Source organism: Silene latifolia, chromosome Y (assembly GCF_048544455.1).
Source record: "Silene latifolia isolate original U9 population chromosome Y, ASM4854445v1, whole genome shotgun sequence".
NCBI classification, from domain to species: Eukaryota; Viridiplantae; Streptophyta; class Magnoliopsida; order Caryophyllales; family Caryophyllaceae; genus Silene; species Silene latifolia.
In genome coordinates this window covers 247,391,648-247,405,565 of record NC_133538.1, presented here as the reverse complement: position 1 = coordinate 247,405,565, position 13,918 = coordinate 247,391,648, and the positions used below count along the sequence as shown (strand labels likewise).

At 40.3% G+C, this 13,918-nt stretch overlaps 1 protein-coding gene across 1 annotated transcript; it reads left to right on the top strand.

The window, feature by feature from the left end:
- The first annotated feature begins 739 nt into the window (after positions 1–739).
- On the top strand, positions 740–1,576 carry LOC141630403 (uncharacterized). Its single transcript, XM_074443230.1, has 2 exons — positions 740–947; positions 1,047–1,576. Exons 1-2 carry the CDS (start codon positions 740–742, stop codon positions 1,574–1,576), a joined length of 738 nt encoding a protein of 245 aa, XP_074299331.1.
- Positions 1,577–13,918: the final 12,342 nt, after the last annotated feature.

Genomic DNA, 13,918 nt, shown 5'->3' with positions numbered 1-13,918 from the left:
AACGATTACGAGCAAGAGTATATAAAACGAAGCACACACTTGTCATTATCAAAACTTAATCATATATCTAAATGGTCCAACATTCTTAATATCTGAAAAATGTTATATGGGCGGCTCAATGTGTAACTACTGCCTCTTATACTCTAAATCTTAATGGGGACTCTTTTGGATTTTTTCAAGGTCAGAGGGGTTTAAAGCAAGGGGATCCCCTATCCCCATTGTTGTTTACTATTTGCATGGATTATCTTTCTAGGCTCCTGGCTTATACTACTGAGGATATTAATTTCAAATTCCATCCTCTATATAAGCCTCTCAAGCTTAATCATCTGATATTTGGAGATGACTTACTCATGTTTTCTAAAGGGGATGCTGCCTCTATTATGATTCTCCTCAGAACTTTCTCCACTTTCTCCAAATCATCAGGTCTCAAAATTAGTAGAGGAAAGTCTAATGCCTATTTTAATGGGGTTGGGGACTCTTTGAAGGCTGATATTTTGTAGGTATCAGGTCCGGTAGAAGGTAAACTCCCTTTCAGATATCTTGGAGTCCCTATCAAGACAACTAGGCTAAATAAACAGGACTGAGGCCTATTTTTGATAAAATTATTGCAAAAAACAGTGGTTCGGGGGTTAGGAAACTGTCCTATTCAGGTAGACTTATCTTGATCAAGTCTGTTCTCAAAACTTATCACATATACTAGGCTTCCATGTTTATCCTTCTAAGTGGAGTTATCAGAAAAATGGAAACCTTATGTAGGAATTTCCTATGGGATGGGGGGACTGAATTCATGAGATCCCCTCTAGTCTCATGGGACAAGGTCTGTAAACCTGTTAAGGAAGGAGGCTTAGGTTTAAAAAATAATGCACACTCGAATAAGGCAGCCATTGCAAAATTTGTTTGGTGGATCACCTCCAAGTCTGACCATCTTTGGGTCAAGTGGGTTAACAGTATCTATATTAAATCTGAAACATGGTAGGATTATACTCCTCCAAATGACTCTACATGGTATTGAAAGAAGATTTGCATGATCAAAGAATCTTTGGCAGTTTACTATCAGCAGCAACAATTGTCTAATCAGAAAGGTCACGAATACTCAATCTTTAAAGGCTATGAATGCCTAAGGGAAAAGGGGGCAATTGTCCCGTGGCATGGGTGCGTCTGGAATAAATGGAACATACCTAAGCACAGTCTTATGGCATGGATGTACTATCACAACAGTTTGAATACAAATGAAAAATTAAAAAGATTAGGCATAGCAGAAGATGATACTTGCTACCTGTGTGGTATTGAGTGTGAATCTCAGGATCACTTATTCTTCAACTGTTGCTACAGCAAGAAGATTTTGGAAAATGTTGAGCAGCAGATCAAAGTAAAGCTTTCAACCCAGAATATTCTAGCCTGGCTTCAGCAAAAAAAGGGGACGATTAAGAAGCAAGGAATAGTCACCGCCATTGTAACAGCTTGTCTTTATCAGATTTGGAGACAGCGGAATCAAAGCAAATTCGAACTTCATCTCACCAAACCTGAAATTGTTGCTAGACAGATGATGGGTGATCTCAGGATCAGAATACAATGAAGGATTCGTGTTTTGGTATTTTTCTACCGAATTAGGTTAAATTGGGTCAAAGCAGTCTTATGCGTTATATGTAGATTGTATTGTTTGTATGAATGCTAAGTACGAAAGATAAAGATGTAAATAAGTGGTGACACAAGAGATTTTGTGACGCGGAAAACCCAATGTGGGAAACGATCGCGAGAAGGGATGGTACCCTTCCAATGATTGCACTAGCTGTTAATGTAAGGACGACTACAAGAGAGGAAGCACGGTGATCTAGCTAGCACAATGCTCTATGTTTGTATATCGGTCTCTGCATGAATCTTTCTCCTCCCCCCTCTCGTATATATATAGGGCCTAAACCGTAATAAGGTTTAGGTTACTTGCGCAGCAAGTAATGCTGTATCCTGGTCTTGTTAGGCTTCTTCTAGCTGACAACCCATACTTCACTGTCCGGAGCTCTGTTCTCCCTATTCTCCCTAAGATCTCCCTGATTACTTTAGCTTACGGGCTCCTCAAGGACATTAGTTTACTAGGCCCAATCTGTTATGCAAGTCTTGATGGACATACTTCTTTGTCGGCCCAATACGCAGAATTTGGCCCAAACAGTTTGCCCCTAATTCCTTGCGAGACACGCTTCAGAATGACGACTAAGGAATTATCAGTTTAACCTTACCCCATCTTTTGCACAACTTCCCAGGCACTCATCATTGCCTAACTCCCTTCCTCGTTTCTCGGCCCCCTTAACTCTATCACCTTTATAATCTCAACCCCCCCATCCACTTACCTCATTCAATTTTCAAAAAACTCTAAACCCTCACTCTCTCATGAATCCTTTCTCTTCCCTCTACTTACCTGCCGGATTTCCGCCGTTTCTACCGGAGCTTCATCCCCAAATCGTCAGGTATTCATCCCATTTCTTCAATCCCCCTTTTCATTTTAATCATGGGTAAAGCTCGTCATGCCCCTTCGTCTTCTGCTCCGACCAACATAACACCGGACCCCATTTTTCCATATCGCGACCTCTTCACCCACCCCCACAACTGCGACTCCTGCCTAACTGCCGTCGATATCCCCTTAATTAAAGAGCTACTGGGTCTTGGTGATGGGGTGAACGTCGTCATCCCTAATTCTGGTCAGAAGGCTAACGCATCCTGAAAGAATTGAGTTTGCCTTTATCTTTACCCCTTCAAATATGGCCTTCGCTTTCCCTTCCCAAAACTGGTCCAAGACTTCCTCCGGACCAATGGCTTTGCCATGGCCCAGATTGCTGCGCAGGTGTGGAGGGTTCTCCTCTACTCTCTTACTGCTGGCCAGAATGCTGGTAACACCATCAGTTTGGGCGATCTTGCCCATATGTTTGAGATTTGTTCTTTGGGGAGAGGCTAGTTCTCCTTCCGTGGCCGTGGTGAGGCTTCTTTCAAGCACGTGTCAAAGTCGAAGGACGAAATATGGATTGAGGAGTTCTTTTATTTGAGGAAGGACTTCATTTAGCGCATGTTGATTACATCTTTGAAGACTGGGTCGTAACTTCGAGTAAGTAGCTTTCTTAGCATCTTGTTGACCTTCGGGCGCTTACTGTCTTACTTTCTGTTTATGCGCAGGCCCACGCAACCTGATGCGCGTGGGAGACTCTATATCTGCCCGCAACAAGCTGTTCTGCATACCTGTTGACGAGAGAAAATTCCCCGACCTGCTTCCTGGTTTCTCACCTGTCTCCTCTTCCAATCCTCAACAATGATCGCACAGTATGTCTTCTGGTTGGCTCCTTGACGTCTCTGTTTCTTTTCTGTTTTTCTCTTAGCTGACGCCTTCTCTTAGCTGACGCCTTCTGATGTCTAACTTCTTGCTATTTTTAGGTGCTAAGGTTGATCCTTCGGAAGCCATCCTCCAAAGTGCCAGGAGGAAAAGGGCTATTGGGAGCCCTGACACGCCTTCCGTCTCCAAGAGAAATGCCCCTGCTGCCTTCTTTCATTCTCCTCCTACTCGTTCCAGCACTGCTAGCCCTGCTTTCGAGCCTCTGGAGGTCAGTCCTTTGTCACGTCATCCTCCCACTCCTCCAGCGAGCCCTGCTACTGCTGGAGGAGGCATCACCGCCTACTTTCCCGAAGGTTTTGGGAACGTGGATCAGGTGCCTTACTAGCCTTCTATGGAGCAACTCATGTTCCCTACCCTGGTGGAGACATTCAAGCAATTTTCTCCTGAGGAGATGGTTGAGAATGATGTGCACAATGCTTTCATGGTACGTTTTCCTCTTCTGTTGCCTTTGTCTGCCCCGGACCCTTTCCCATTGGGCTTGCTAACTTTGTTCTCTGCCAACAGGCCTTTCAGTCAGCCCTCTACAACAGGTAGATGATTGACGTTGTCCAGATATACTACCAGCCGAGCCACTCATGCCAAGAACCAAGAGCTTTCTGGAACTATCGCTGGTTTGGAGCAGCAACGCCTTAATTTGAGAAAGCGTGTGACGGAGCTGTTTGGCGCTAAGAAGAGAATGAAGGAGGAGTATGATTAGCTATCCCACACCCAGGAAGTGTGCAATACCTTTTCTGATGCTCTCAAGCTTGCTGATGAAAGGATCAACGAACTAATCACCCTTACCACCAATATCATTGCTTATGCTACCTGGCGAGGCAAGATTAGTGGAATGCGTGCTGTGCTGGTTGATCCTCCCACCCTTCAGTCAATAGAGGAGGAAGAGAGGCAGCTGGAGACCCTCTACCCTGTTCAGCCTAACTTGAGCGTGGTGATGCCTGAGGTTGGTGAGGTGAACTCTCCTACTATGATGGAGCAGACTGCTGCTGAGAGGGGCTGGCTTATTCCAGGAGGCTGATGTTGTTGCTGAAGTCCGGGAGGCTGGTGGCGATGGGAAGGTGCAACCTGGTCCTATTCCTGAAAATGAGAGTCAGCAGGGTAATGCAGGAGAGGCGTCTGAGAGGGAGGTCATTGACCTGGCCTCTAGTTAAAATATTTTAAGTTTTTTGATGATTGGTGGTCTGGCCCTGTGATGGCGCAGACTTGTAAGTATTTTAAAACACTTTTGATTTGTGGTTTCCGCCGTGGTGACGTGTTTTGAAATTTTGGGCCATGCTTGCCTAGGTGGCATGTCTGGCCGTATTTTGAAACGACCCCTGCCTGGTTTGGCAGGTTGGCTTTTATTCAAATTGTGTCTTACTTGTGGATTTTATTTTTCTATTATGGACTTAGGCACACATTAGGTAGTCAGACTTAGCTCTAGAAGCCGTTTCTGACTTTACAAATACCGTCGTGTCAGTCCAATGGCTGATTTATGTTTGAAGTGGTCGTGTCAACCTAGGGGGTTGATTTAGACCAGTCGTGTCAGCATAGGAGCTTGATTTGGACTTAGCTAGCTGTCTTGTCAGCCCAGGGGGCTGCTTTAGACTTATGCTGCATTCTGACTGAAGGTGGTCGTGTCAATCTAGGAGGCTGATTTCGACATTAGCTAGCTGTCGTGTCAGCCCAGGGGGCTGATGCAGACTTATGCCGCGTTCTGACTACTTAACCTTGTTCATGACGCAAGGTGTGTTTATCATGTTTGGAGCCAGCAGGGGCGTACCTTAGGCAAGTTTATCGTCATTCTAGGATCAGTGGAACATTGCAGGATCCTGGTTACTCAGAGATCCCTACGCTCCTTGCGTTTGTGCATGCATGTTGGGCCCCTGACTATGTCGAGTACTCGATGTCGATAACTATCCTTGGGGGTGGTATCCGGGGTAGCTACGTGAGCTATGAGCTGTCGGCCAAGCCCCCCTTCGTATGTTCCACAAGTCGCCTGGTGAGGGTGCACCTACTGGAGAATTAGGTTATGCATGTTGGAGTGTCGTGTGCCTTGTCACCCCGCGTTCACAGTTGATAGTCCTGCTGGCAACACTTTCAACGTACCATAGACATTAGAATGCAGAGTGGTATTTTCAAAAAAGGCCAAAATAGAGAAAATCTACTAGAGCAATGTGAAGTACCTGGCGCTATCTCATGGGGTTTCAGAGCAACTGTGTTCCCAGGAAGCTACAGACCACACAGCTCCAATAGCAGTTTTAAGTTTAGAAAAACGTAAACAAAAAGGGAAGTAAAATAAAGGCTGGTAGCATGCCTACTACCGTTTTTTTTTTCAGGGTTTTTGAATACAAACTCTGTACACTAAATTTTACTTGTTATCAAAAGTGATAACGCTTCAGGTGAAGTATGTTCCATGGTTTGTGTATTATGTGACCATCCATGGTCATCAATCTGTACGCCCCATGGCCAACAACGCCTTCAACCTGGTATGGTCCTTGCGATTTTTGGTGTTTTAGAACACCTCGCAGAGAACCAGGTCTCCTACCTCCAGGAGCCTAATTTTTACGTTCTTGTTGTAGCATTTGGCGACTGACTGTTTGTAGGCAACCAGACGTATCTTTGCGCTTTCTCGTAGCTCATCTATCGTGTCCAGGCTCCTGATCATCTCTCCAGTGTTCAGTTCCCCTATCATACATCCATACCTGTGGGTTGGAACTAGAACTTCTGATGGAATTACTGCTTCTTCTCCAAACATCAGGCTGAAGGGTGTTTGGCTTGTCGTCATCTTTGGTGTAGTCCTGTCTGACCACAATACCAGTGGCAACTCATCTGCCCACTTTCCTCCTAACTCCTCTGACCTCCTTCTCAAATTATCCATAATGATTTTATTGCTGGACTCAGCTTGCCCGTTGGACTTTGGAGTCCTAGGTGCTGACTTCTTTAGTGAGATCTTCCACCTGGCACAGTACCCCTCCACGGCGTTTGACACGAATTGTGACCCGTTGTCACATATGATTTCTGATGGGATACCAAACCTGCAAAGGATATTACGTTTGATAAAAGAAATGACTTGCTTATCTTTTACCTCGGTGAATGCTTCTGCCTTTATCCACTTTGAAAAATAGTCTGTCATTGATATCATCCACAATCTGTTTCCTGGGGCTCTAGGCAGAGGGCCCACGATGTCCATTCCCCATGTCATGAATTGCCAAGGGGAAATGATTGGGTGCAAAGGTTCTGCTGGCTGGTGGATCATTGGTGCTGACCGCTGGCAGGCGTCACATTTTCGAGCTTATTCTGCTGAGTCAGCCCTCATTGTAGGCTAGATGTAGCCTTGTCTGAGGGCTTTGTTTGACAGAATCCTGCCCTCTGCATGGTTTCCGCATTCCCCACTGTGGAGGACATACAATACGGTATGTGCTTCTTGCTTATCCAGGCACCATAAGAAGGGTCCTGCCAGTGATTTTCTAAAAAGCACATTGTCAATCAGCGTGAATCTGGAGGCTTTCATTTTGAAACCCCTTACCTCATTTTTGTCATCTAGTAGCTTGCTATGCCTCAGCCAATCTAGGTAAGGCGTACGCCAATCCGGATCAGCTGACTGGTCGTCTGTGCTTGACAGAACTGTTGCTCCATTTTCCACATCTTGCTGATCTCTAGCTCCCCTTTGTCTACTTCCTCCACCTTTTAGATTGATGACTCCAATACATGCGCGATGGGGATGTTAGCTAGCTCTGTTGGCTTGAAAGTTGCCCCCAGGGTTTCCAGGGCGTCAGCTTCCACATTCTGGTCTCTGGGAACCTGCTTGAGCTTGTAATCTCTGAATTTCTGCTTTAGTTCCCTTGCTACTTTTAAGTAGGCTATCATCTTTGAATCCCTGGCTACATATTCATAATTGACATGGTTGACTATAAGCAAGGAATCGTTGTATACCTGTAGGTTTATAACTCCCAAATCCAGAGTTAGCTGCATCCCTAGTATTAAGGCTTCGTACTCTATTTCATTGTTCGTGGCCTTAAATTCACAACGAAGTCCTTGTGCTATCAGATCTCCATGTGGAGATCGCAAGATTAGGCCTACACCTGCCCCTTTTGATTGGAGGCACCGTCGATATACATCTGCCAGACTTCTGGAGGATTCATAAACCTCTTATTAGACATTTCTAATAACTATATAAATTTAGTTTAGTCATAAACTAACTAGATCTTATGCATGCATAACAAAATAACATAAAGTAAGAAGAAATCGATCAACTTACATAAAGGGCCGAATGGTTATACTAATTGGACACCTTCCAAATTAGTCTTTTAAAGAAAATCCTAGTGCTCCAAGGATGAACTTAGATTCAATATTGGAATCTACTCCTCAAGGATTTGTACCAAGATAATCACCCTTAATACATATACTAATTTAAATACTAGAATTAGTATATGACCCCTTAAAATTAATAACTAATATTATTGATTACTACTATTAGTAATGGTGGAATAATATTAGAGATTTGTGAGTTATTCCTTTTATTTCTCCTAAACAATTAGAGAGATGTTTTATTGTCACTGTGATAATCTTATAAGAATGAATTATCAAGAATGAAAAAGAAGAGAAAACTCCTCTTTTTCTTATGCGTGGCCAGGTGGTCTTGGGTAGGATGCCCAATCCATTTGCATGTTTTTTCTTCTCAAGATTTAGGCATGCAAGCCTATGATTAGTTGGGCATCATTATGTTCCCTCTAATTAATAGAACAAAACACAACCAACCCTCACACCCTCCATTTACACGGCACAATGTAGATAAAAGGGATCCATTTTAAGTTTGTCACTTGTCAATTTGTATAGTGTGACATATTGGACATGTTACTAGACATGTAATTAGATAATGCATTTTTAACTTATTAAAAATCATTATATATAGACAAAATAAATCACATACAAAATTAACTAGTAATTCACAATTACAAGTACTTAAAATGGGTCATAGAATTATAAATCACAACTACTTGTATTTATAATAAACCATTCATTCTTATTTTATTTTTTTCATAAACAATAATAAAACCTAAGTAATAAAAAAAATTAATTACTTAGTACGAATCTTATTTAATCGAATTACAATAAGATACGTATTCATACTCACAAAATCATTTGTTCATTTTTAAGGAATTAATTAACTTGTATCAACATACAATTAATTAATTAATCAATTAAGAGTGTTACCCTAGAGGTATGACCTTAAGGGATCAACTGATCACCAACATCATACGACAGTAATGTCAAACTCTAGTCAACCAATCATTACAGATTAATGTGGATCACTTGACAATAAAATATTACTTTCCCTCATGCATTCTTAGTATGAGATTTAAACACGTGATCGCATTATTGTCGAGGACACATACTCCAACAATCTCCCACTTGTCCGCGACAAGTGTGCATCACTAATTCTCTTGTCCTATTACTATCTCCCACTGAATGCAAGGTGTCTTGCAGGTCGCACTTGCATTTGATCATATCATGAGTGGTTTCCTCGATCTGGAGAATAACTGTCTGACCGAAATTATCACCGTAAATACCTTCTGAGCGTGGCCACGCATTTCAGTTCATTACTCCTCGAGTGGCCTTGAGATATAAGATAACCCTGACTAGGGGTGGACAATTTCTATTTCACTCTTCCCTTCGAATAGCCATAGCTCATCATAACCCAAAATGTGCCCATTTGACCCTAATTACGAAGGTCGTAGAACATAAATCAAAGTCACTCTGAAACTGTGCCACTTTAAGCGAACAGTCTTTAGTCAAAAAATCGACTCATAAGAATACTATAGTAGCTCTCGCCACGACCAGGCTATAAAAAAATTTCCAGAACTCTATAAGTGGTCATAAGCCCAACAGAGTGTCCCATACAGTCTGCCTATGTGATCGACTAGTCATCTCTCATAACTCTATGACACTTGAACTTGCCATCAATCGCTTCACACTCCAGTCACTTCGAGATGTCACCTCATATAAGCAACTAGGGGCGAATACTATGTCAATCCAGTTCACTTTAATGGGGTTTAATATTGTCTCAACAACCCATTTGGATGTAACAAAGTAATAGAAGAGTTTTTAATGAAACTCAAACGATGAATGCATTATCACATATGTAAAATTGATACCATATCAATTACTACATAATCCATAATCCATACTTAATATTGTATATAACTATACATCTCAACTCAATTGAAATGCCATGACTTATCATGCTTAGGCTATGAAAAGGTCTTGGTTAGCAAGTTTTAGCAATACATTGCACTTTCGCTAACCTTACTATATACTATTTCCCATTTTTTATTATCTTTATTATGACAAACTTTTGAGTACATGTCCCGATTCAATCTAGAGATAGGTTCCTTAGCCATAGAATAGCTCCCACTGTCCTCACAATGAATGGGATAGGACCTTCGGTTATTGGAACGAACTACCATAGTTCTTCCAATTCAAAAAACCGAATCCTAATATCATCCCTCCCTTCTTGCATATCTCATTATTGCAAGTGTACTCAATTGCCATTGTATATATCTCATTGTTCAACTGCCTAGGTCATTTCTAGCAGATATCCTCCTTAAAAAATATAGCCAAGATGGTTCTCCAATCATCCTTATGTGTTTAGAATATGGTTTTTGTGCAACTCCTTGCACATAAATCCATCTCATTTCTAAATGCTTAGCTTCATATCTTTATTACTTCTTGAGTACTAACTAATGAACTATGTGGCTATATAGAAACTTCTCTGAAAGATTCGATTTGTAACATCTTGTTATACTCCAAGTATACGAGGTTTAATAATGGTAATACATCTTAGCGTAATGATTTAATCCCGCAGTGGAAGCAAGTGGATTAAATTTCTTCACGTTCAACACCTTGAACTTGTCAAGACTCTTATCAATATAAAAATATTCATTTATCACTCATATCCTCTTAGATCTATCTTAGAGATGAATGCTCAACATGTCCCTTACATATAAGACTAATAACACCACATTACACCCACTAAACTCCATGTATAAACAGAACTACTCGAAAATTCGAGAAAAGTTGATCACATAATCAAAACATATAACTCAACTCTGAAACTTCTACTTAAGACTTCATCTTAAGTTTTCATCCTACCTTAGGATAGTTGCGATTTATAGAACTCATGCAAGATGATTTTATAATCCAACTATATCAAATCATTTTCGAATATAATGAAGCGTTATTGTTGCGTGCAAAACCCTTTTGCCACCAACCTACCAAGCTAAATAAACATTTTCATGTTCATGCCCATTTCGGACTTTTGCGGAGTTGAAACTAGATAAAGCAATTTAATAAGTTACAGGTTTGTTACTTTCAAAACAACATGACTCATGTCCACTCAGATTTCGAAGAAATATTTACTGATTTTGACCAAGAAGGAACATCTTCCCACGTCCTTTTCTCAGTTTGTGGCTCTTGAACATTTTCTCCCACTCTATCTATAATAAATGATCTTCTTTTCTCTAATAGACAGCATCACAAACTGAGCCACAAACCCTTTGTTCTCGTGATCATGTAGGAAGAGAGACCACATGTTCACTATCGAAAAAGCTACAATTTAGGTACCATGCCTAATCATATCTCATATGAAATGTAGATAATTGCTTTAATAATGTTTTGAGTTAGTAGAATAAATAAATACTTGACAAATTGTGATAGAAACTACTTCCAACTTTATAGTAAAGATTCAATCATATCGTATAGGATTCTTTGTCACTTTCTAATTATATGAAGGTGAACATGTGATACCATATCACATTCCTTTTGGTGCATAAAAGTCTTCACTTTATTGTTCCCTATTTTAACAAAGTACCAATACTTTGGTTTTAATCTCTAGGTTTTGATACTTTTAAAAATCCATTTGAACTTAGTCAAAGAATTTCTCTTCTTACCTCATTAAGTGGATACCAAGTATCTACCTAGTTCGTTGGTAAAAGAGATGAAGAAGTAATAACCCTTTTTGATTGAAATTATATTCGACCATACGCATCAAAGTGTAAATACGGCGAATATCTTGCTTTGAATACAAGATCCTCACACATACCAAGATATTCCTAATCAGATGGTTGGGACACTATCCAAAACTAGTCTCTAAATGCAATTTCAATCGAGAATCGAGAAATAATTGGGGTCACCCATTTAAGTCTTATACAATATATATATGACATTTATTTTAGTTTGAATATAATTACCTAGATATGTATGATTTCACCATAACCTTAATCGTGGTATGTAAGGGCACAACACTTGTTTTAATTTCATAATAGTTAAACCCTTTGCATTTTTCTACAAATACTTGAATTATATTCTTATTTAGACTTAGTGTACATCATAACAATTATTGAGGTACAATTCTAAATACAAAACTAAAATGAATACACTATAACACTTATATGTCCATGGATGAAATGGCAACTACCCTAGTTCCATTCATGTAAATTTCTGAATTTATTCTTGCTAGTCGTCGTACGATCATTCTATGTTAGGATTCTAAGGATTTAAAAGGCCTTCGGATTGTGTTATGAACACATCCTCCTCTAAATACCCATTTAGAAAGGTGGTTTTGAAATCCTTTTGCCATATTTCATAATCATGAAATATGGGATTTTCTAACATTGTTCACAAATTTGTATCAAATACTCATGACGTGATAATTCGCAAGAAGGCTATGTCAGTGTCATACATATTCAAGAAGGAATATGTTGGTGTCACACGACCAACTTCCTTGATCTTTACTTATTAGGGATATGTCTCTATTTTAGTGTCTAACACCTACTCTTTCGAGCCTAGTTCTATCCCTAACAATTAAGATAGATACTTTACTTCTTATTACTCCCACTTATTTCAAGAATTTTTACTTGATGAAGACTTATATTCATATAAATTCTTAGTTAATCCTTCACAAGGATGAACTCTATTGTGGTATTTGGTTAATCAAAATTTCTAACAAATTAATTTACCAATTTTATATCGTCATGTGCTTAACAACTTAAGTGTTTGATGACAAGTGATTGGTTTGAGCAATAAGACTTTTGAACCATAGATGCATAGAAGATATTATCAAAACACATTTTGATCAAGTACAACTTCTATTCATATTCTTCACAAGTGAATATAGGTATGTAAGGAATTTTAAGATGTTAATCTTATAGTTGCATAGGACGATTCCTATTGAGTTCTATGGAATAGAACGATTCCTATGGATCTAGTCCACAACATATGATATGGTTCATTCTATAAAGAGATTCTATTTGTCGTAAGTAATAGTGGTTTAGCGGAGACTCGTGTTACAATCGAATTGATATCCAAATTCATATCAAATCATATCCCTAATTAATATAACTCGGTGGATTAACTTTTTAATCGATTCTACTTCTAGAACTCTCGGTCGATAAATATTATAAAATTACTTTAATATTTATCTTAAGCCCGGAATACATGCGGCTACGGTCGCGAATACTTCCGTTGAGCTTAATCCAAATTTCGATGCAATAACAATTTACCACCCACTTACCCAACGTAATAAGTTTAGCACCCCCGGTGAGCCGTGTAACACCCCCTCATACCAAGGTACCTTACCAAGGACTACCTTAGCATGAGAGACTGTTACCATCTCGGTTGCCCGAGGTTAGTATATATCAAAAGCGTCCGTCCTAAACACATATATTAGAAGTACTGTAAAGTACTAATGTTTACAACAACCAAAACCAAAACCAAAACCGATAAAATGAATTCAACTCGTAACAACAACAAAATCATAACTAACACACGTAACTGTGATACTACAACTGGTGGTGAAGACTTCCCCATGACCGCCCAAGCTCACCAAAAGCAATACCTGTCAAGTCTGCTCATCATCCCCGAATGGATCACCGCAGGTTTTACAAAACAATAACAACGGGTCCAGTACCGTTCAATCAATATAAGACAAACAAACAATGCAACCGGCTGATCATCCTCCATCCCCGGTCTCCCGATCTCACACAGTAACTGACTACGCACCGAAGTGTGTAGCCCTGCCAGATTACCCATCGCAACAGGTAATCCTCGCCGCCAGTGGGTGACCGCAGCCCATCCCCACCTAGTCCAGCTCATCAACGAGCGACTAACAATCCATGTCCCTTAATGTGCACATCCCCTCCCATGACGGGTTCCACGGAGAGCGAACCAGGGTGTGAAGCCACTCCCGCAAGTGACTCCACCACAATAACACACACACAGCATCACAGCTGTCACAACACCACAACACCACAACCGTCACAACACAACCACACCAACACCGTCACCACAACACCCAACCTCCGATGATCAGCAGATAACAACAATTACAAAACAAAAACAATCTTGATCAATTAACAGTAACTGAGTAGGGAAACCCTACCTTTTCGCAATCCAAGCACACACAAGCAATCAACTATGATCCTTCACATATCCATCACCTACATAACATAATTATATATAATTATCACCTACTCAATCAATTAATGATGCATATAACCTAGACTCATC

Bases quoted from the DNA above. Each gene is read 5' to 3' on its own strand.
- LOC141630403 (XM_074443230.1), top strand. From the start codon at position 740: ATGGAAACCTTATGTAGGAATTTCCTATGGGATGGGGGGACTGAATTC. The intron at 948-1,046 runs GTATCTATATTA...AATCTTTGGCAG, and splicing joins TTGGGTCAAGTGGGTTAACA to TTTACTATCAGCAGCAACAA.